The 23,278-nt window shown below is 52.2% G+C and overlaps 3 protein-coding genes across 4 annotated transcripts; 2 read left to right on the top strand and 1 right to left on the bottom strand.

Moving 5' to 3' along the window:
• Positions 1 to 1,370: 1,370 nt before the first annotated feature.
• LOC141937217 (C-type lectin domain family 4 member G-like) lies at positions 1,371 to 6,224 on the top strand. The gene is made up of 9 exons (XM_074854769.1): positions 1,371 to 1,491; positions 1,793 to 1,888; positions 2,133 to 2,231; positions 2,416 to 2,466; positions 2,573 to 2,662; positions 3,036 to 3,149; positions 3,238 to 3,389; positions 5,030 to 5,139; positions 5,763 to 6,224. Exons 1-9 carry the CDS (start codon positions 1,392 to 1,394, stop codon positions 5,893 to 5,895), a joined length of 945 nt encoding a protein of 314 aa, XP_074710870.1. The 5' UTR covers positions 1,371 to 1,391; the 3' UTR covers positions 5,896 to 6,224.
• Positions 6,225 to 6,813: 589 nt separating this feature from the next.
• Positions 6,814 to 11,508, top strand: LOC141937211 (C-type lectin domain family 17, member A-like). 2 transcript variants are annotated; one of them, XM_074854760.1, is made up of 10 exons: positions 6,814 to 6,961; positions 7,340 to 7,390; positions 7,970 to 8,089; positions 8,183 to 8,257; positions 8,366 to 8,491; positions 8,971 to 9,033; positions 9,742 to 9,831; positions 10,052 to 10,221; positions 10,665 to 10,774; positions 11,088 to 11,508. In XM_074854760.1, exons 1-10 carry the CDS (start codon positions 6,886 to 6,888, stop codon positions 11,221 to 11,223), a joined length of 1,017 nt encoding a protein of 338 aa, XP_074710861.1. In that variant the 5' UTR covers positions 6,814 to 6,885; the 3' UTR covers positions 11,224 to 11,508. The 2 variants fall into 2 exon arrangements, with proteins under 2 accessions (XP_074710861.1, XP_074710862.1); XM_074854761.1 differs by having other exon boundaries at positions 6,817 to 6,961; positions 8,207 to 8,257.
• Positions 11,509 to 13,237: 1,729 nt separating this feature from the next.
• LOC141937264 (adhesion G protein-coupled receptor E3-like) lies at positions 13,238 to 21,286 on the bottom strand. Its single transcript, XM_074854848.1, has 14 exons — positions 21,115 to 21,286; positions 20,808 to 20,866; positions 20,276 to 20,365; positions 19,096 to 19,255; positions 18,779 to 18,892; positions 18,510 to 18,676; positions 17,430 to 17,600; positions 17,108 to 17,302; positions 15,806 to 16,041; positions 15,551 to 15,617; positions 15,036 to 15,127; positions 14,761 to 14,929; positions 14,584 to 14,679; positions 13,238 to 14,276 (listed from the first exon to the last, which is right to left on the bottom strand). The coding sequence occupies exons 1-14, from the start codon at positions 21,284 to 21,286 to the stop codon at positions 14,223 to 14,225; spliced, it is 1,842 nt and encodes a 613-aa protein (XP_074710949.1). The 3' UTR covers positions 13,238 to 14,222.
• Between the last annotated feature and the right edge of the window lie 1,992 nt (positions 21,287 to 23,278).

Genomic DNA, 23,278 nt, shown 5'->3' with positions numbered 1-23,278 from the left:
TGGGATCCTCAGGGATGGGGATAATAAAAACCCCAGCTCCCCAGAAATGGGGGTGACAGGGGTCCCACGTTTCTCAGGGACTGAGGTCTTGGGGCACTGGGGGTCCCCAGTGATCTCAGGGGTGCAGGGACACTGGTATCCCCAGTTTGGGGGGCATCAGGGATGTTCCCAAGGACAAGAGTGATGGGGTGCGGGCTGTCCCCAGGGACACCGAGCGTCCTGCTGTCCCCCGGGATGGGGGTGTGGGACACTGGGAGTGCTGAGGAGCCACTGGGGATATTTTTAACAGTGCTGAGAAGTGGATTTTTTAGGAGCTTAAAGGGATTTTCAACCACTCCGGCTTCAGAATTTAAAAAACAAAAAGATAAAAAACCCTAAAAAAGACTAAAGAGAGAAGGATGTGGGAGGTTTAGGGGTGGGAGCTGGTGTTTTTGGTCCTTCCTTGACTTTTATCTCACTTTTCGATTCTTTTAGCTTAAAAAACACTACCCTTGATTTTTTTTAAACCTCTCCCATGCTACCAGGACAAACCACATGCTGGCAGCAGAGGGGAGAATTCACAGCGTTTTGACTCAAAACAGTCCACTGCTTATTGAAAAGTGCCGGAGCCCCAAGGGCATGAGTAGCCACCCTGGGCAGAAGTTTGTTCTTGACTTCCCCTAAATTTGGGATCAAAAAAGGGGAAATTGGACAAAAGGAGGAAGCTGCTTGCTCTGAGAGCAGGAGAACCGGAGTAAGGGACGTCCAACTTTTGGCTGCGTTTGCTCTTCCTGGGGTGCCTCTGTGAAATTCAGCTGAAATCGGTCAATGATGAAGTTACTCATAAGTTCCAATTTTCGTTTTCTGTGAAAGCCAGCCCAGGGGACGCCTGGCTCGAAGCCCTGAGGGGGTTCAGGCAAGGAAAAGAATTTTCCTGGAGAAGGAATGAAGGAAACAAGTGCTTCCAAAAATGAGGATTTTCGCAACACTGTTTCGTGCGTTAAAAACTTAAGAAATTATCACCAAAACTGCTGAGCAAAATGCTGAAGAATTCCCACCAAACAAAAGAAAAAGCTAAATTTACGTGTTCACCTCAGAGAACACCGGTTGCTATTTCAGAATGAAGCCCCCAGAAACCACCTCCCGGGGCAGGTGTTGGCCTTGTCTGAGGAGAGCAGAGTGTGTTTTTTAACCAATTCTTCTAAAAATCAAAGGGAAGAGGGTGTGACATGTGGGGAGGGGCTGCCCAAGTGCATCAGCCCCTCCAAAGCTCCTGAATGAGCAGATTTTTTTTTTTTTTCTAGGAAAACAGAATTACGAAACACAAGTGTTTCCTTCCCCCCAGGATGAGATGACGTGTCTTCCCCACTGTATAAATCAGGGCAACGTCAAAAAAAAAAAAAGCATCAGAAATGTCACAAGGGGAAAGCGCTGTCAGCACCTCTGAGAAATGGGATTTTGCTCAGGGGATGGAGTTGGAGAAGCAAGAGAAGAGGAAAACACCTAGAGGAGGTATTGGGGTGAGGGAGCAGCTCTGGGGATCCAGAGACATGAAAACTGGAGGGTTTCGTCTCTTTAAACGAGTCTTTCCCCGAAGTTATAGCTGAATTTTTGATGCCTGGTTCCTCCGTTGGGTCATCACCTAGGAAAAAGAGGTTTGAGCGTGGAGAACAGGGTGGTGGAGCCCCTTGAGAGGTTGTTTTGGGGGGGATCTCTCCTCTTTGTGCTCTTCTTTAAGAAAATTTCCATTGGGGTGGGAGTTACTTGGGGCCGCCTCACCCCATTTCACCCCTTGCCGTGCTGCCCATCCCAGCCTCGTCCCCGGAGAAAGCCGTCATGCTGCTGTACGTGCTTCTGGCCCTCACCTTCGTGGTCTTCACCGCTCTCACCGTCGTGAATCTCCAGAGAGGTAAATAATGGTTGGACCAGGTGATCTTCAAGGTCTTTTCCAACCGAGATGATTCTGTGAAATCCGCCGCGCGCTCCTTGTTCCGATCGCCAAGCGCGGGGGCAGGGGGGTACGATTTGGGGGGAAACACCAGTGGATGGAGCAAAACGTGTCTCCAAGTTAGGACTGAAGGCCTTTTGGTAGCCCGCGAGCTCTCCAGGGCCGGATCCGGAGCGAAGGCGAGCGTTCTTTTCCTCTCCTCCAGTATCCGCGGCGTGGGAGGCGTTGGAACAAGCCCGGATGCGGAGCGAGAGCAGCCACACGACGGCGTGGCGGAACCTCTCGGAGGTCCAGCACACCCTCGGTACAACATCTCACCCCAAAACGGCTCCCTGGCACCTGCCGCACCCTTGATACCGACAGGGATTTCCCCCCCCGGCACTTCCCAGGGCGCTTTTTCCACCAAAACAATGAACTGAAGACGCTTTCCATCAGAACAGAGATGGCCAGGGCTTGTTCTGAGCTTTCTCCTCTTGTTTTCCTCTTAGATAAACAGCTCTCTGGTGGGATCCAGGCAATTCACAGCCAACTTCTGAACGGTACGCCAAAGAAAAGGCGGTTTTGGGGAAATTCAGGCAGAGTTCTGAATATTGGGTGGAGGCAGCAGTGAGACAGGGTCAAAAGCGGAGTTTTTCCTCCTTCCAGTGTCACAAGAAGTGGAGAACGTGCAGTGGAAGGTGACGCAGTGCAAAGCGGAGTGCGGGAAGGAGCTGTCGGATCGCCTCCGCACCCTGGGTGAGAGCCTGATTTTGAGGGAAAATCGTTAAATTCAGTCCTTCTCCTCGATTTCCAAACACGCGGTATTGGGTAGATGCTCCAACGATTCCTGAAATGTGCACCGCGTGTAGCCAATCTTAATGAGTTTGAGATATCGTTAAGTATAATATTAAAGGGAAAAGGTGGATAAACACAATAAAAATCTCATTTAAACGAAAGGGCTTTGAGGTTTTACAACCTGAATTTCAGTAAACGGTAACTCGCACCAGGAAAACACACCGCGAAAGCCACGGTGTCAATTGGGATGGAAAGGAAAAGGGGAAGGGAGACAAAACGGGTGGGTTTTAGGTCTTCGTGGCAGCTGAATTACCTTTTGTGCTCTCCCCGGCAGAGCAAAGGGACGTGTTGGAGCCGGTGCAGCGGCAGCTGGCGGAGGTGAAGCAGGCACAGAGCCGCGCGTCGGGGCTCCTCGACACGGCGCTGGAGCAGATACGCAGCCTTTCAGGTGAGGGGTAACGGCCAGGCTGAGCCCGCGGGCGTCCCTCTGTGCTCACCGCGCGCTCTCCTTTTTATTTTTCGCCGTTTTCCCTCAGATATTCTCTGCACGAAGTGTCCCGCCGGCTGGGAGCAGTTTGCCAAAACCTGCTACTTCTTCTCCTCCACCACCAAAAGCTGGACGGCTGCTAAAGACTTCTGCGCCAACTACAACGCCCATCTGGCCGTTGTCAACAGCGAGCAGGAAAATGTAAGCTGAGAAATCCTGTAAAAAGCAGAAAAAACCCCCAGATTTCATGAGTTTAGAGGAATATTAGTCTCCAGTTCCACAAATGGAATGCGGAAGGTTAAGCATGGGAGACTCAAGTCTGCCTGCAGAGGGGGGAAGATGCAGCCAGTTGAGGTTCTGAAGTGATTTAGCCAAATTGAATGAATCTGTCCCCAAAATGGCTGACGGGATTTAATGTTTTTTTTGGGGAAATGCCAGGGGGGAGCCGCTGCCCTGCTGGGGTCTGTGTGACCCCAAGGGACTCCTGGGGTACGAGAGGCGCTCACCTGAGTTTGGGGTGGATGCACCATGGCTCCACGGTGATGCCTCCTCACGATCATTTAGGAATGATAAAATTACAGCAGTTATTTAGGGATTACAGGTTTTTTTAGAAATTACAGAAGTTTTTTAGAAATTACAGCAGTTATTTAGGAATTACAGATTTTTCTTAGAAATTACAGAAGTTTTTTAGGAATTACAGATTTTTTTTTGAAATTACAGAGGTTTTTTAGGAATTACAGAATTTTTTTAGAGATTACAGAAGGTTTTTAGGAGTTACAGGTTTTTTTAGAGATTACAGAAGGTTTTTTAGGAGTTACAGATTTTTTTAAAAAATTACAGAAGTTTTTTTTAGAAATTACAGAAGGTTTTTAGGAATTACAGAATTTTTTTAGAAATTACAGAAGTTTTTTAGGAGTTACAGATTTTTTTTTAAAATTACAGAAGTTTTTTAGGAATTACAGGGGTTTTTTTTAGAAATTACAGAAGTTTTTTAGAAATTTTTTAGGAATTACAGATTTTTTTTTTTAAATTACAGAAGCTTTTTAGGAATTACAGAGTTTTTTTAGAAATTACAGAAGGTTTTTAGGAATTACAGGGTTTTTTTAGAGATTACAGAAGTTTTTTAGGAATTACAGATTTTTTTTAGAGATTACAGACGTTTTTTAGGAATTACAGATTTTTTTCAGAAGTTACAGAAGTTTTTTAGAAATTACAGCAGTTATTTAAAGATTACAGAAGTTTTTTAGGAATTACAGATTTTTTTTAGAAATTACAGAAGGTTTTTAGGAATTACAGCTTTTTTTAGAGATTACAGAAGTTTTTTAGGAATTACAGATTTTTTTTAGAAGTTACAGAAGTTTTTTAGAAATTACAGATTTTTTTTAGAAATTACAGAAGGTTTTTAGGAATTACAGTTTTTTTTAGAAGTTACAGAATTTTTTTAGGAATTACAGAATTTTTTTAGAAAAATTCCAGAAATTATAGAATGAATTATAGAGATATAACCCAAACTATGCACAAGTTAGCACTTCTAACCCAATTTAGACATTCCCTACCTCCCATTCAGGAGGGTGTTTTCACCGACGCGGCTTTTAAAAGCACATGGGGTCTGGAAAAAGCTTCTTTCTCCAGGTATTAGAAATTTCAGCACTTTTTTCCATTTCTGGTGGGAAATGTTGCAATTTTTGTCACACTTGTGACACGTCACAGTTGTTCTCTGCGAGGGACAGGCTCCCCGATGTCACCGACTGCCGGCGCTGGCCTCGGCGCCACTGAATCCCTTTGCTGTCACCTTCCACTTCCCCTCGTGACGCTTCTTTTTTTTTCCCCACTTTTTGCAGAAATTTCTGGCAAATCACATCATGGACAACAGGGTGTTCTGGCTGGGCCTGACCGACATGCACAGAGAAGGCAGCTGGCAGTGGGTGGACAGCCGCTCCCTCTCTTTCTCGTACGTTTTTAGCCTCATCGGGTGGTAAATTGCCCCAAAAAATCAGCTCTGTTCCTCCTTGGCCCCTTTTTTGCTCAAAAAAAGGCACCGCACCCTCTGCTCTGGTTTAGTGCTTAAAAAGCACGGAAATAAGTTCCATGGTGGCACGTGAAAATGCCGGGTGGAGGGAAAGGTACGAGGAGCCACCCTGCTGCAGGGTGCAGAGGTGCAAAAGATTTTGGCTTTTTCCCCCCAAATTTATTTTGGTTTGGGGGCTGAAAACCCAGGTGGGAACACGCAAGGAGCTGCAGCACCTGCTTGGCTCCCCCTGATCTCAGTCGGTTCCCGATCAAGACTCCTCAATCAATCTCCTCATTCTTGGGATTTTGGGAAAAACACTGCGCTTGAAGCGGAGCCATTTCCCTGTGTTAAATGAGGAGAAAACGGGAAAATCACTGAAATTGCATTGCTGCGTTAAATGGGGGGAGAAGGTTTTTTGAGGGGGGCTGTTGCCCTCCCTGGGAGACGCTGCAGGGTGGGTGTGCTCTCTGCCTGACTCCCCCCTACTTAAAAAAACCCCCAAAACCCAACAAGTTCCCAAACAGCGAGCTTTCCACCCAAATGTCTATGCTCCCCCCTCACAGGTTTTGGAACGCTGGTGAACCCAACAACGTGGGCCAGCACGGCGAGGACTGTGCCACCATCTACGCCAACGGCCGCTGGAATGACGCGATATGTTCCAACCCCGAGCACTGGATCTGTGAGCGCAGCTGCTAGTGGCTCCCCTCACCGGGGCGGAAAACCAGTAAAAACCCAGAAAAACCAAACACAGGGTGAAAACACGAGGGTCTGGGGAAAAAAGGTGTAAAAAAATGGTACTCTACTTCCCAAAAGCAAAGTGCGCTGACTGAGGCGGGCACAGCACTGCGGCGGAGGGGTTTGAGGGGGTCACTCTTTGGAGGGGGGGGTGCTTAGAGATTTTTGGGGTGTTTGTTAACATTTTGTGAGCTGTTTGGCTGTTGCGCGGAGACCAGACGTAGCCCTTGCTGGTTAATCAGGGAAAGAAATTAATAAATAGAGTGCTTCGGTTGTGATTTGAACCAAAACTCGCGTAATTCGAGCTGATGCGGCGCTGAGGAGGGTTGGAGCGCACCTTTTTTCCCAGGGTTTAGGTAAAAAACCTCCAAAAAAGGGAAGAAAGACCAGTGAAGACGAGGCGCGAGAGTGTTTTCAGGGTGTGTATGCAAATCCCCAGCTCGTGGCTGCTGAAGCACGACGCTTGTTTTGCCAAAGGGCCGCGCTGCCGGATTCTCCTCCCGGCACGGGCGGAGGCTCCGCTGGACGACTTGGGATTTCACCGGTGCCGTGTTTAACACCTGTAGGTGCCACCGTGGCGGTTTTATCTATAATTCCAAAAAAAACCCCACCAAATCCGTGTGGGAGCCACCTTCAAATTCCCGCTGATGGCAGAGCTCTTGCGGCGTCACCGTTTCTCCCCCAAACCCAAACCCGTCGTCTCCAAACTCACCGAATCCCACGGTCCACCAAAAAGGTGTATTTTTTGCACGGGGAAGAGCACAGCCTCACCCTCATTTCGCCGCCCATTTGCATGTCACCACCGCCCCGGCGTGGAGAAGGAACCGAAACCTCGGCGCCGAACCGCCGGCCAAAATGGGGTGCTGGAGGCGGCGAGGGGTGTGCCGGGGTGCGTGCCGAGGGGTTTAGCTCCCCGCCGGGCGCCTGCGCGGCTCCTCTCCCCGGCAAAGCATGGCCCAGCAGGAGACCTATGGCAACTGGTTGGGTCCCCCACCAGCCCCCACCAAGCGGCTGGTGAGACAAGCAGGTAAAATTGGGAAGATCCCTCCTCTCCGTGTCCTTGGCGTGTCCTTGGCGTGTCCTTGGCGTGTGTTGTTGGGGCTGGCGGGTGTCTCAGTGAAGCGTAGCGGTGTCCGAATACGCCGGTGGGGCACCGCTGTTGTATGGAGCAGGGCGAAATGCCTTTGGGGTGCTCAAAGTCGTGCGGGTCCTGCTCTGTGCTTGAGAGACCCTAAATCTCCGATTTTGGCCCCAATTTCATCTATAAACTCCACCTGGGCCTTAAAAAAGCACCGGCAACTCCCTCACCAGTGGCAACGGGCTTAGAGGAAGCTCTAGTGGTGGTTTTGAGGATCCTCCCCTCATCTTCAATGTTCTTTTAATTTCCTTTTTTTTTTTTTGGCAGGAATTTACTCCGTTGCTGGGAAAATGACACCTATGGGTGACTTCAGACCGGGTAAGTCATCATTTTTTCACCTTTTCAGGCTTTTTTGTAGCGCGGATGGAAAGCGGAACTCCCCAAGGTGCCTCCCCAAGGCCAAACTGGGCTTTATTTTCAGCTCGGTTGGTCAAACATGTCTCGCTATATACAGCGTTTCTCTCTGAATTTGGTTCCTTCCGTCAAACAAGATCAAACAGCCCCAAAAATATCCTGAAAGTCCACACTGGGGGGATCAAGAGGGAATTTATCGCTTCATCCTCACTCTCGGAGCCGGCATTTGCACCTTCACAGGCTCAAATTCATCCCCTTCCACTGCAGAGAGCTTCAAACTTCAGCAGAATTGCTCAGATTTGCAGCCGAGGGGAGAACCTGGCTTTGAAAAGCGGAGTGATGTTGTAAAACTCCGTAAAAATGATAAAATCAATATATATTGGGAAAAGGATGTAAAAACCTTGTCGGAGGTGCTGCGGATTTACCAAAGGGGGAGGGAAATTGTATTTTTCATGCTTCCTGAAGGATTGAGCTGATTGATAACGGCTGGGATTCCCGGTTAGTGTAAAACCCTGATTTTTACCCATTTTTCCTCTTGTGTAGCATCTCCAGACAGCTTCGAGGATGATTATGACGACGTGTCTCTGTCGGAGTCGGATCGTGGCCACAAGCCGCCGGCGACCGATGAAGATCTGCAGAGCCAGAGGAGCAAAGGAGGCACAGGTAGCACCCACCTCCTCTCCCTCCATCGCCTGTGTGGTTGAGGACTCCATGGGGCAGGATTTGGCCCTAAAATGCCCCAAAACCATCCCCTAGTGACTCTTTCTTTCCTCTCAACAGGGGTTTACATCCTGGCGGGGAAACCGGCATCTCCAGGTCCTTACCAAAAGGGTGAGTCGCTCTCAACCGATGCCGCTATCCCACAGCAGAGGCCTCGGCCGGATCCAGACCTGGAAAACTGGGATTCCTCCCCAATTTCTCCCCCGCGACTCTCTGCAGGTGACCCAGAGCCCAGAGGTGACAGGGGACAGAGCCGCAGGGTGACGTCAGTGGCCATCCTCTACGTCCTGGTAGCGCTGAGTTTCGTCGCGTGGGTGTTGCTCTTCGCGTTGGCCGTGGTGAAACGTGAGTGTCCCCAGAAGGGTCCTCGCTGAGCCGGGAAGTAGCTGGTTTGGTTAAAACTCCCCCAAAAAAGCGTTTTCAGTGTTAGAAATAACACATGGTTTGTGCCCGTGATGCTTTAAGTGTCTGTCCATGTGGAAACGGCGGCTAAAGCCTGTCTGTCATCACAATTTGGTTTTAATTCCACTCCAGTACGTGAAGTTTCGGGTTTTATCACCAAATTGCCCCCAGTGCGCTCCATCGGGGTGCAGCCTGCACCAGCAGCGCTCCCCATTTGCTACAGGGTGTAAATCCAGAGTAAATACACTCTGGAATTCCCAAGTCAGCCCCCCCCGAAAAAAGAGCCATAAATTGGCCAAATTTAGAACCTGCTCTGGAATTCCCCACTCAGCCCAAAAAAGCCATAAATTGGCCAAATTTAGGTGCTGCTTGCAATTCCTTGGTATGATCCAGCCATGTTTTTTCTTTCAATTTTGTTTCAGAGATGGAAATCATGGCAGAGTTAAAGCTCTTGAGGTCAAACTACTCAGAGAATCAAGCCAACGGTAGGTCCTCGGACTCAGCCCCGCGTTGGAGTTTCACAGCAGTCGCGAGACACTGATTTTGTGATGTTTGGCTCTTTTTTGGCACCCGTTTTGCCTTTTGGTGTAAATTAAGGAAAAATCAAATTGTCTGAGTGTCTCCTGGTTCTGCTCCATCTCTTAGTGAAGCAACGCTGACTTCAACTGACTTGTTTCTGATTTGCACCGGGAGTTACGCGGGGGTAACGGTGTAGATCAGACACTGACTGAGCTCATGCCCCAGTTCTGAAGGAATTAGCCCCAAAATGGTGCAAATAGGAGCAAATCAGCTCTTGGGATATCACAGGATTTATCCTGGTTAGGATCTTACCGGGAGGAAAATCCACCCCATTATCTCTGTTAAAGGTTATGGGAAGGGGAGGACGTAAATCCTATGGAAAATTCTGCAAAAGTCAAATATAATGGGCCAAATCCTTAATCACCACCAAATGAGTGATTAATTAAATTATATTATGGGTGATATTGCAGCAAAATGTCACCCAAAGAGAAAAAAATACATGCAGCAAAGCCAGCGGCCAGGGTTTTGCAGCCCTATTTCAGATTTCTATGTGTGGAAAAGTAATAAATCCTGGGGGAAAGAGCCCAAGGTTTGGGTAAACCAAAATGGGGAAGCGGGAAAAAGTGGGGGGACACGGGTCTGGCGGCGGTTGCTCACCCCACTGCGCTCCCCAGTGCTGCAGGAGCTGTCGGAGACGCGACGGGAACAGCTGCGGATGCGGAGCGGGATGCACAAATACTACGAGGAATTGCAGGACATCACAGGTAAAGCCGCCGTCTCCATTTTGATGGTCTCTCATCGTCGTGGGCCAGGAAAGAAACCTCCTGGTTTTACCCCAGAAAGAACACAGTGGTCTTAAGGGTGGAAAATTCGGGTGATTTAAGCCAATTTTGAGATGTCACCCCATCAGGGAAGCCGTGGAGATTTCCTCAGAAGAGAAAAAATGATTTTTGCCTGAGTTTGGGGGGTTTCTCGTCCTTCCAGCGCTGATCTGCAGATCCGTCCTGGACAACAAGAAGTGCTCGGCCGGCTGGAAGGTCTTTGAGAAAAGCTGCTACTCCTTCTCGACGGAGACGATGAGCTGGCTGGACGCGAAGGAGATCTGCGCCGACCAAGGCGCTCACCTGGTCATCGTCAACTCGGAGATGGAGCAGGTCAGTTGGCCGCTTGCGAGGGAAAAATAACCAGTTTCTTGGCTTACACAATGCCCAAAATACCCATTTTCTTGGAGAATTCCTGCCCTGGGCAACACAGGAACTCTAAACCCTGTTTTTTGGATGAAATCAACCAAGATTGGCCATCAGGCTCCGAGTTATTTGAAGGTGGAGGGAAGCACCAATGATCAAGATGAGTTCAGTCAACTACGATTTCCTGTTTTTAGGGAAAAGTGCTAAAAATGGACCAAAAATGTCAACATCTCCTTTTCAGAGTGCTGTACATGCACTTTAATGCACTCAAATTGCTCACTATTTACCAAAAAAACACTGCTTGGATATCGTGGCAATGACCTCACCTTAATTGCCCTAAGCCTTGAGTTGCTCCGTAGTCCACTGGAATGATTGTTTTGGGGCTGTTTTAACCAATTCTGCTTTTCTAGAATTTCCTGAAGGACAATATTAACAGCAGCAGCACATACTGGCTGGGAGTGACGGATCAGCTGGAGGAAGGCACCTGGGTCTGGACTAACGGCGAACGTACGAGTATAAGGTAAAAATTCCCTCTGAGGATTCCCCAAAACCAGAAAATAATCAGAAAATAAATGGAAAAAGGTGATGCTGACCCACCAAAACTTTGGTTTTTGTTAGTTTTACTTAAGTCAAAGGGTCTACATTGCAAAAATGAGATTATCAGAGCGTTTTCTTTCTGGTGGTAAAAAAAAAAATCGCGCTTTTTAGTGGTTTCCTTCCCTCGAAAAACAAATTTTACCTCTTCCTGAGAGAGCTTTGCTGCCGTGCGGCTTTTTTTTTTATTTCTTTATTATTTTCTATTTTCCTTTTTTTCCTTTTCCTCCTTCCTCCAGCTACTGGAACACATGGAAGGAGAACAAAGACAAGGACCAGAAAGACTGCGGCAGCATCGGGCCCGACGGCATCTGGAACGACGACAGATGCTCCCACTTCCACCACTGGATTTGCGAAAAGTCCTGGAATTGCTGACTTCAGCTTTATTTTTTTCCCATTTTCAGACAATTATCAATGTGCCTGTTAAAAAAAAAAAAAAGTACATTTTAAACTTCCCGTTTGGGAGCTGGATGAACTCACGTAGCTTCAGGGGGATCTGGAGGCTCCACACTCCCATTTGTTGTCTGTAAATGATGTGAAAATCCCTAAAAAAGTCAGTGAAATCCCTGTGACACCCAACCTGACCCACAAACCATGAAAAAAAAGGTATTTTAAGTTAAAATAACTACTGTAAAATGGTTAAAACCCCACTCACCAGCGCAAAACCAGTCCTGTTTCTCAGCGTCACTGAATTTCTCTTTTTTCCCCCCAGCTGTGCTGCCACATGGTGGGTTCTGCTTAACTCTCAGAAAAGACAATTTCAGTAAAATCCTGTTTTCTTCCTATTTTCCAAAGACTTTTTTTCCATATTTATCCTTCCCTCCCCCAGGCACCAGCCCCCAACTTTCCCCAACTGTGGCCTCACAACCAAAAAATGCCCAAAACCCCAATTCTGCTCATTTGTACATCTCTTAATTCAGCACATTATCACCCAATAAATTTATATTTTTTTTCCCTAAGAAATGCAGCATGTGCCATTCAGTCTTTTTTTGCCCCAGATAAATAAAGTGGCCTCATCAGATTCATCCCAGAGACTGAAAATTTCTGGAATTGAAGAAATCGAGTTAAAACCATGGTGTGATCTTAACACATGTTTTTTTAAGGGTTATAAGCTAAAAATCCGTATTTTGGGGGAATTTATACATTATCGATCGGTAGAAAAGCAATGATTCGTTACGGGTAACAAAATTCCCTCTCCGGGTTGAAAATTAACCATGGGAGCTCCCCCCCCCGCCCCCCGAAAATTAGGAAATTTGAGCTGGGCTTGAGAAATTTCCTGTAAAATCAATAAAAAAAAAAAAGGACCCGTGGCAGAAAATGAAACTGGTTTTAGGCTGGTTTTGGCTGTTTTTCAACAACAAACAATTGACCAGTGGTGGAGCCGACACGAAGAGACACTTCTGCCCTCAATAAAAATCTGTTAATTTAACAAAAATACCCATTTCTAGCAGGGAAATGGGCTGGCAGGGAGGTGGTCCTTGCTTATGTGGTGGTGGAGACTGGGGGTTACTGGGAGCACTGGGGCTAAGGGATATGGGGAAGGCACTGGGAGCACTGGGGAAGTAGGCTGTGGGGGTACTGGGAGGGCTCTGGAAACAGGACTGGGGATTACTGGGAGCTCTGGGGCTGAGGAGAGTACAGGGAACACTGGAAGCACTGGGCTGGAAGGTACTTGGAGGGCACTGGGAGGCTATTGGGAGCACTGGGGGTACTGGGCAAACACTGGGAGCTCTGGGGCAGGGACACGGGGCAGGGACACAATCTGGTCCCAGCACTGGGGGGTACTGGGAGCACTGGGGCAGGGACGCAGCCCAGTCCCAGCACTGGGGGGTACTGGGAGGGCTCTGGAGGTGTGGGGGGGGGATGCCCAGGGCCCCCCAAAGCCACCATCCCCCCTCACCTCTCCTCAGGAGCCTCCTCAGCCTCTCTCGACGCGCCATTGGCTGAGCCACTCTGCCCATCTCAGCTCACAGCCAACCGCCGGCTTCTCTGTGCTCTTGGGGGCGGGTTTCCCCTTAGCACCACCTCCCAGGACCACCACTGCCCATTGGCTGGCACCGCTGCTTGTTCATCCCACCCCACCACACGATAGGCCTTCCCTGCTCCTGGCACCGCCCAGCTCCCACCTCTCACCAATCAGACACCTCTCTGGCACGTCAGGGCGGGAAGTCACATGCCCAGCACCATTGGGTCAATCAAGAGCTAGCAGGAAGCTAATTGGCCTCTGGGGAAGGGAGGCGGGGCTTGACTGGCCACACCCCCCTTGGCCTGGACCCAGGCGTCCAGGGCCCCTTCCCAGACCCCCAGGTAGATCTGGGCCCCCTCCCCGGACCCCCAAGTAGTCCCAGGCGTCCCCCGCCCCCAGCTGCATCCAGCCCCACTCCTCAGGGACAAGCCATGTGCCTTTAATCAGCTTTTTTCAGCCCAAAAATCCCGTTGGAGCCCTGAGGAGAAGGTGACCAGAAAAGGTCAGGAATGGAGCAATCCTGGGGGAAAACATGCTGGAAATGGGTCATTCTGTGGGAAAACACCAGAAATAGGGGGAGCGTGGAGGGAAGTAGACAGAAAAACGGTGCAAAACTGCTGGGAAAATGCTGGAAACGGGTCATTCTGTGAAAAAATGCTGGAAATTGGTTGTTCCATGGAAGAATGCTGGAAATGGGTCAAGCGTTGCGGAAAAATGCTGAAAATTAGTCGATCCTTGGAGAAAATGCAGGAAATGGGTAAAGTCCACAGGAAAAATGCTGGAAGTGGGATGTTCCATGGAAAAGTGATGGAAACAGGACGTTTCTTAGAGCAAATGTTGGCAACGGGTTGTCCCGTGGAAAAATGCTGGGAAAGGCTCAGTCTTGGATGAAAATGCTCGAAATTGGTCATTCCTTTGAGAAGATGCTGGAAATAGGTGAAATCAACAGGAAAAATGCTGGAAACAGGTCCTTCCGCAGAAAAATGCTGGAAATTTGTTGTTCTTTGGGGAAAATGCTGAAGAATGGTCATTTCACAAGAAAATGCAGGAAATGGGTTGATCCTGGGGAGAAGCAGCTGGATATGGATTGATTCCAGGGGAAAACGCCAGAAATTGGTCATTTCTTGGGGAAAATGCTGGAAAATGGGCCAGATATGCAGGAAAAATGCTGTAAATGGGTTGTTCTGCAGGAAAATGCTGAAAATAGGTCGGACCTGTGGGGAAAACACTAAAGCCAGGTTGTTCTGCAGGAAAAAAAAATGCTGGAAATAGGTCAAATGAGCAGGAAAACTGGGAAAATGGGTTGGATCTGCAGGAAATATGCTGGAAATGGGTTGAATGCTCCAGAAAGCTGCTGGAAGTGGGTTGGATGTGCCAGAAATGGGTCGGTCCTGGGAGGCACCTGCTCTCACTTCTCCCACATGCAGCCTTCGGTGCTGTGGCTCTGCGGCCTCTCCCCTTCCTGGGGGCAAAAAGGAGCCATGTTGGGGTGAAATGAGAACAAAATGGGGCAAAAACAGGGTAGAAATGGGACAGAGGTTCTGGTGGTTTCTTGCCAGACTCCCAAGCACCCTGGGGGGACCTGGCGGTCCAGGCAGCCTCCCCCATGCCACCCCTGGCGCCACCTCCTTTTGGTGGCAACTAGAGGACCCAGATGTTTGGGTGCCCACCCCACAGGGACCCGGGTTTTGGGTGCCCACCCAGCACCCCACGGGGACTGGGATGCCACCCAGCACCCCACAGGGACCCAGGCGTCCGGGTGCCCTTACCGTGACATAGGAGACATGAATCTCGGTGGTGACCATTTCCTGGGGGTGTGCTCGTCGCCCCAGCGCCCTAAACCAGCGCCAATACTGCTCCGTCACCTGTGGATGGGACCCAGAGTTGTGTCCCGAGTGTCCCCGTCCCCTCACACACACCCCACGCCTGGGTCCCCTCCCCAGTACCTGCCGGTTGAGGACGCAGTGCACAAGGAAGATGAAGGCTCCCTGCAGGCTGTTGATGATGGTGAAGATGAAGGCCACCACTCCATTGTTCCCCCGCGACTGCAGGAAGCCCAGACCCCACGTGCAGCCCAAGATACAGATGTGCGCCAGCGCCTTGAATGTCATCAGCCTGATGGAACACTCATTTTGCTCTTTTTTCACCCCAAACCCATCCCAGATGCTCTTCCTTCTCCCCCAAAATACCCAACATGCTTCCTGCTGATGCAAAAACCCACCGGGTGTTTTTTAGGGCTGTGATATCGGTGTTGAGGGAGGAGATCTTGTCCCGCAGAGTCCAGAGGGTGATGAGAAAAAATATCAAATTAACCTGGGCAGAAAGCAAAAACCAGTCATTTTGCAAGACAGGGTCCATGGGTCATAAATTTGGTGTGGAAAAGGGTCAACGGTGCAAAATCATGCACTGTGGCATGACCTGCACGGAGCACACCCAGCCCATGGGGTGTTTGCTTAATGCCATCCTTAAATAAACATGTGAAGTTGCTCTTTTTTATGCAAATCTCTAAAAATCCTCGATTTGGGGTCTATGGGGGAAGAGCTGTGGCCACAATCATAAATTTGGGGTGGAAAAGGTGCAAAAAACCCGTCATTAATGCACCATGGTGCAAGTTCTGTCAGGTGCCCCCAGCCCATGGGGTGTTTGCTTAATATTGTTCTTAAAGGTAAGTCTAAATTTGCTCCTTTTTCTCCCAGTTTTTCCCCCTCTGCCTCCTTTTTGCAGCAGAACACCCACCAGGATGATGACACAGACGGGACCGAGGAAACTCCAGATGAAGCCTTTCTCTGTGCTCAGCCAGCAGCTAAAAAGGGAGAAAAAGGGAAGTATACCCCCAAATCCCTTTGGTGATTTTGGTGGCACAAAAATACCCACATCTGGCTGCTGTGGCATCTTTTTTTTTTGGGATGATTTAGGCAAAACACATGATGTTCTCCACTGGTGATCCCACCCCGCTTGATTGACCCCAGCCTGGGTGCTGGTGGGACTCACTAGTGCATCGTGCCGTAGCCACCAGGGTGGATGGCGGCGGAGATGGCCACCATGATGGCTGGCGTGCCGTAGCCCACGGGGTAGATGTATCTTTTCCTGAAGCGATTGACACTGGTGTAGTTGAGGACACTCAGGTTTCTGACGGTGAGGAAGAGATTCAAACCCTCCAGGAACATCCAGGTGAAGCAGGCAAGGAAGAGGTAGTGGAGGAAGCCCGCCGTGATGGCACATGCCAGCTGGATGGGGGACACCAAGGCTGTGCTGGGCTCCCCAGTGTCACCACAGTGTGGCCTGGGGAGGTGGTGGCATCTCCGGCGCTTGGAGATGTTCCACACACCCCAACATGGCCTCAAGGAACCTCAAGGAAGTGGAAATGTGTTGGGCTGGGGGCACATCAGAGATATCCAAATGTCTCTTCCAAGCTGAGCTATCCCATAATTCAACTGGCTTCGCCCACCCAGAGGAAGAAGGGACCCAAGAGCCTTGAGGAACCCCAGTTGGGTGGACCTGCTTTGAGTTGGGGTTGGACTGGAGGCCTCCAAACATCCCATTCAACCTTGGTTATCCCGTAATTCAGGTGTTTTCACTCAACCAGAGAGAGATGAGACCCAACAACTCTGAGGAACCTCAACTAGTTAGACCCACTTTGAGTGGAGATTGGTCTGGAGACCTCCAAACATCCCATTCAACCTTATTTATCTTGTAATTCAGGTGCTGACACCCACCCAGAGCAAGAAGGGAACCGACAACCTTGAAGAACCTCAACTAATTGGAACTGTGTTGAGTTGGGGTTGGACCAAACCTTCCAACCTTAGTTACCCCATAATCCAGGTGCTTGTGCCCACTCAGCGTGAGATGGGACCCTTGGCAGAAGGTCAGCTGGAGCTATTCGGGTAGAGACTACAGCCAAGAGCCGTGACCCTGGGTCCTTTTCCTCACAAGCTCCCCAAGACCTCGTGGAGACCCAGAGGAGCAGAATGAGAATTCTGAGGAGCCCCAAACTGCCCCAAGATGCTCAAGGAAACCCTGAGGAGCATGTGAAGACCTTGAGGAGGCTTGAGGAGACCCTGAAGAGCATGTGAAGACCCCCAGGAGGTTCAAGGAGCCCCTGAAGGTCCCAAGGTGCTCAAGGAGACCCTGAGGAACATGTGAAGACCCCAAGGAGGCTCAAGAAGACCCTGAGGAGTCCCTGAAGGTCCCAAGATGCTTCAGGAGCCCCCAAGGAGCATGTGGAGACCCCAAGGAGCTCAAGGAGCCCCTGAAGGTCCCAAGATACTCCAGGAGGCCCTGAGGAGCCCGTACCTGGTTGTCGGTGCGGGGCACAGCCACGAGGAAGAGGAGGTCGGCAGCGAAGAGGCAGATGCTGAGCTGCAGGTGGAGGCTGATGCTGACACTCCAGAGCGAGCGGCACAGGAGGAAGGTGACGATGGCAAGGAAGAGGCAAACCAGCGACACCGACAACCCCACATAGGTCACCACCATCAGTGCGAAGCTCTCCTGTGGGCGACGTCACACTCATGACATCACGCGAGTCCCGTCTGGTGCGTGACCACATTCAACCATTTGGGAAGGAAAAAAAAACACCCCAAAAATGGGTGTTTTAAGGGTGCAAACGGGATCTTACCGTCACGGGGTCGGTGGCCATGAGGATGCTGAAGGTGGAGAAGTGGGTGCAGGCGCAGGTGGAGTGGAGGTTGTCACCCCCCACGCGGGTGCAGCCTGAGAGATTCCAGTAGCCTCTGGTGCCCACCATGTGCCAGGACACGCAGAGCGGCTCCTCGCCTGCCCGGGTCTCCTGTTGAGCACGGCCCGCTCGTGGCACGTCCCGCGGCCCCGGGGAGGGGCTGCACCGCCCCTCGGTTTGGGTGTGGGACGGGATGGGGATGTGCTGAACCCGAATTTGCACAGGATCTGGATTTGCACCGGGGTGGGGATGCACCAGCCCCAAATTTACACGGGATCCAAATTTGCACCTTGATAAAGATGCACCAAACCCAAATTTGCACCAAGATGGGGATGCACCACCCCCAAATTTGCGTGGGATCCAGATTTGCACTGTGATAAGGATATACCAGCCCCAAATTGGCACAGAATCCAGATTTGCACCAGGATTGGGATGCACCACCCCCAAATTTGCACCAAGATGGGGATGCACCAGCCCCCAGTTTGCACGGGATCCCAATTTGCACAGGATCCAAATTTTCACCATCACGGGGATGAGCTGAATCTCGCACCAGGGTGGGGATGCACCGAATCTGAGTTTGCATCAGGGTGGGGGTGCAAGGGCCTGAATTTGCACAGGATCCGAATTTGCACCGGGATGGGGGATGCACCAAGTCTGGATTTACGCTGGATCCAGATTTGTACCAAGACAGGGATGCAGCAAATCCAAATTCGCGCCAGAACAGGGATACACCGCCCCCAGATTTGCACAGGAGCCAAATTTGCACCAGAACAGGGATGCACCGCCCCCAGATTTGCCCCGGGATGGGGGTTCACCCCAAAATTCACCATCCCCATGCTCCAAATTTGCACCATCACGATGCCCCGTTGCCAACCGCTGCCATAATTTGGTCCGACGCACTTGGCGCAACAAACCCTGTTGTGCTTCCTGGTGCCAATCCCCGCCTCGTGCAAACCCTCCCAACCCCGGGGCACCCCCCACAGCCCCCCCAAACCCTGGGGCAGCCCCCCCAGCCCCCACCGTGTGGTGTTGCAGGGTGATGTTGACGGTGACGCTGAAGGTGACACCGGTTTTCCCCACGGTGCCACCGACCACGTGGGAGTTGAGTCTTCCCTTGGGCAGCTCCGTGATGTTGTTCAGCAACTCCTCTACATCCTTGTAGACGATGAAGGCCACCGCGCTCTTGCCTGCTGGGAGAACTGGGTCAAAAAAACACCCCAAAATACCAGATTTGGGGGTTTTTTGGAGCTTTTTGGGGGTGTTTTTTGGTAATAACGTGGTGGCCGTACCTGCCGGGGCATTTTTAACCACCTCATGGCAGCTGATGGTCAGGTTCTGCTCATCCACCGTCAGCACCAGCGTGTTCTGGGAGCAGTTGTCATGCACCACCTCCACCGCAGCCTCTGATTTGGGGTGAAAAAAGACCTTTTTGGGGTCTTTTACCTGCCCTGGGTGCCACCATGCTCTTGCAGAGCCCAGGGAAGGGATGCACTGATACCACCAAGGCGGTTCATGGGGTGCCGCAATCCTTTTTTTTTGCGATGCTTTTTGGGGTGCTGCAAGAATTTGCAGGGCGTCTTGGGGGCACCCATGGGTGCTGACATACCCATGGTGGAGGTGTTGAAGGTTTGGGGGCCGGAACCAGGGTCTTTGAGGGCCGCCTGCAGCACGAGGGCTTCGGTGGTCTGCAGCAGCAGCTCGGTGGCTTTGGTGGTGATGGACTGGGGGTCCTCAAGTGCCTCCGACTGCAGGTGCTGCAGCACGTTCTGGGGGGGGCGGGGCACACGTGTGTGTCAGGGCACACGCGTGTGTCAGGGGAGTGCGGGGATGCGCACGGGGGAGGGTGGTGCAGGGGAGGGATGCACATGGGGATGCACGGGGGTGATGGGGGATGCACGTGGGGGATGGATTTGTGGAGGGGTGCACACGTGTGCGGGGGCGCACACGGGATGGACACATGTAGGGGTAAACATGGGACACACACACATGTAGGGGATAGACACTGGGATGGACATGTGTAGGGGATGCACGGGAGGATGCACACGTGTAAGGGATGGACACGTGTGGAGGGGGTGCACACGGATACACACGAGTAGGCGCACGCATGGGATGGACACGTGTAGGGGGCAAACACGGGACATGCACATGTGTAGGGGATAGACACCGGGATGCACACGTGTAGGGGATGCATGGGAGGATGCACATGGGATGCACACGTGTAGGGGATGCACACGTGTAAGGGATGGACACGTGTGGAGGGGGTGCACACAGATACATATGAGTAGGGGCGCACATGGGATGGACATGTGTAGGGGATGTGTGGGAGGATGCACACGTGTAGGGGACACAGGAGGTTGCAGAGGATGCACATGTGTAGGGGATGCACGCGGGACATAAACACATGTAGGAGATGGACATAAAAAGGCACATGTGTAGGGGACACATGTACAGGGCGGACACAGGCCATGCACGTGTGTAGGGGATGCACACGGGGCATAGACGTGTAGGGGATGGGCATAGGCACATGTGTAGGGGACACACAGGGGGATGCACACGGGATGCACACGTGTAGGGGATGCACATGGGGCATAAACACGTGTAGGGGATGAACATAGACACATGTGTAGGGGACACATGTACAGGGCAGACACAGGCCATGCACATGTGTAGGGGATGCATGGGAGGACCCGCATGGAATGCACACGTCTAGGGCCTGGACACGGGATGCACACGGGACACACAGACACACCCGGCCCCGTGGACACGCGTGTGCCCGCCCGTGTCACCTGCAGGTTTTCCTTCGTGGGGTTGGTGCAGGCGTCCGCCAGGCGCTGCTGGGTGCCCTGCAGGTGGGTGCAGGAGGCCTCCGCCGCGCGCTGGGCGTGGGGGTGTCGGTGTCTGTCTGTCCTTCCCTCCCTGCCCCCAGCCTCCCATCCTCCCTCCCTCTGTCCATCCGTCTGTCCCGCCATCCCTCCCTCTGTCCCTCCAACCTTCTGTCTGCCCCTCCCTCTTTCCGTCCATCCCTCTGTCCCCCCATCCCTCCCTCTGTCCATCTGTCTGTCCCTCCCTCCCTCCCTCCCTCCCTCCCTCCCTCCCTCCCTCCCTCCCTCCCTCCCTCCCTCCCTCCTTCTGTCCATCTATCCCTCCCTCCCTCCCTCCCTCCCTCCAGCCGTCCAGCCGTCTGTCCCTCATCCCTCCAACCATCCCTCCCTCCATCCTTCTGTCCCTCCATCCCTTCCTCCATCCCCGTATCCATCTGTCCGTCCATCTGTCCCCCCTCCTTTGCTCCCACCCACCCCCTCCCCTCCCAAACCCCACCTTGGGGTCCCTGCACGCCTTCTTGGCCTCCTCCAGGATGGGGATGTTACAGGTGGAATCTGGTGTGGGGCCAAATGCTGCAGATTTAGGTCAGTTTGGGGCCTTGCGGGGAGGGGGGTGCTGCATCTTGCCCTGCCTGTGTGGCTTGGAGGGGGCTCAGCACCCCCAGAATGGGGGAAAAGGGGGGTAAAGTGTTAAAAAGGGGGGATAAAAAGTTTAAGGGGAGGGATAAAGGGTTAAAAAGGGGATAAAATGGGGGGGGGGTGGGGTGGGTGGAATGGTAAAAGTGGGGTGTTTGCCCCCTCACCCTGGCAGGAGATGGTGGAGTTTTGGAGGGTGGGGACCGTGCCGGGGGGGCACCCACAGACCCAGGGCCCCTTCTTGGCCTCCGTCCCGTGACCCAGGCAGCAGCTGTTCTTGGAGCAGAAGTGGGGACCACAGGACACTGTGGGGACATGGGGGGGCCATTGGAGGGACATTATGGGGTCCCCAAGAGTGGGGACAGGATCCAGGGCTGAGCCTGATCCCCCGATCTCCTGCTGTGGCCCCTGGATTCCCCTCAGCCCCCCACCCTTTACAGCCCCTCCCACCTTTCACAGTCCCCCCAACCTCTCACAGCACCCCCCCCTCCCCCGGCCCCCCCACTCACGTCTCTGGTCACCCTCAGTGGGGGGGAGGTGGCTCAGGAGGTGGCACAGCACTGGGGGAACACAGGGGGACATCAGCACCCCAGGACGCCCCACCTTGAGGAGTGACACCCCCCCCCCCCAGGATCAACTCCCCCCTAGAGCTCAAACCCCACTTTTGGGGGTCAAACCCTTCTCTTGGGGGGTCAAACCCCATTATCGGTGCTCAAAATCCCCTTTGGGGGTCAAACCTTAGTTTTGGGGGCTCAGTTCCTCCCTTTTGGGGCTCATTCTTCCCCCATCAGGGCTCAACCCTCCCCTTTTGGGGTTAAACACCCCCTTCTTGGGCTCCACAACCCCAGTAGGGATCAAAACCTTATTTGGGGGGGTCAAATCCCCCCCTTTTGGGTCAAAATCATCCTTTTTGGGGTTCATCCTACCTATATGAGAGCTCAGAACCCCCTTTTTGGGGGTCACCCCCCCCCCAAAGCTCAAACCCTTCTTTTAGAGTCTCAACTCCCACCATGAGGTGTCAAACCCCCTTTTTTAGGGCTCAACCCTCCCCCTTCAGGACTCAACCCCCTTTTTGGGGCTCAAGACCCCAGTTTGGGGACTTAACCTCCACCCTCCAGGCTCAAACCCACCATTTAGGGTCTCAATCCCCCATTTCAGGGCTTGACACACCCCCTCCCAGCTACGGAAGCCCCATTTTGGGGACATTTCAGGCCATTTTGGGTTGCTTTGCACTGCAGCTCTTACAGCCCTGACCTACTTCCGTCCCTGCCTCAGTTTCCCTTTCCCCATTTCCCTCTGTTTCACCCTAAAATCCCCTCCCGGAGGGAGATAGGGCATGACTCACCCCAGAGGCAGATGGCAAGGGGGGGACACCCCATGACAGGAGCCAGGACAGGGGACGCAGTGGCCCCACAGCACCGGTGGCAGAAGGGAAGTGGCACTGGACAGCCCCGAAACCACCGAACGGCCCCACAAACCGCTTCCCCCCGCCCCGTGTGGGCTGAGGCCTGAGGCTGCTCATGGCACGTAACAGCGGTGATGAGGCTCCCCCGCCCGGATGCCTGGGTCCCTTCTTGGAGATGTTGACCCCGTGGCCTCATTCCTGCCCAGACACCTGGGTCCCCTCCAGGTGACATTAACCCTGTGGCCTCATCCCTGCCTGGATGTCTGGGTCCCCTCCTGTATATCTGGGTCCCCTCCTGGATGTCTGGGTCCCTTCCTGGACGTCTGGATCCCTTTCTGGATATCTGGGTCCGTTCCTGGACATCTCGGTCTCCTCCTGGTGACATCAACCCTGTGGCCTCATCCCTGCCCAGACATTTGGGTCTCTTCCTGGACATCTGGGTTCCGTCCTGGATATCTGGGTCCCCTCCTAGTGACATCAACCTTGTGGTCTCATTCTTGCCTGGACATCTGGGTCTGTTCCTGGACACCTGTGTCCTCTCCTGGTGACATAAACCCCATGGCCTTGTCCTTGCCTGGACATTTGGGTCCCTTCCCAGATATCTGGGTCCCCTCCTGGATGTCTGGGTCCCTTCCTGGACATCTGGGTCCACTCCTGGTGACATCAACCATGTGGCCTCATCCCTGCCTGGACACCTGGGCCCCTTCCTGGACGCCTGGGTCCCCTCCTGGACATCTGGGTCCCTTCCTAGTGACATCAACCCCGTGATTTTGTCTCTGCCCAGATGCCTGGCTCTGTTCCCAGAAACTGCCTGCACGACCTTGACCTCATTGACTGCCCGGACGCCTGGGTGCCTTCCTGGAAAGACCAACCCCCTGGCCTCATCCCCCACCCAGATGCCTTCCCGCAGAATCCGACCCCGCAGC

Source organism: Strix uralensis, chromosome 38 (assembly GCF_047716275.1).
Source record: "Strix uralensis isolate ZFMK-TIS-50842 chromosome 38, bStrUra1, whole genome shotgun sequence".
NCBI classification, from domain to species: Eukaryota; Metazoa; Chordata; class Aves; order Strigiformes; family Strigidae; genus Strix; species Strix uralensis.
Note: the sequence above shows the minus strand (reverse complement) of the source record. Positions and strands in the feature narration are given on the sequence as shown.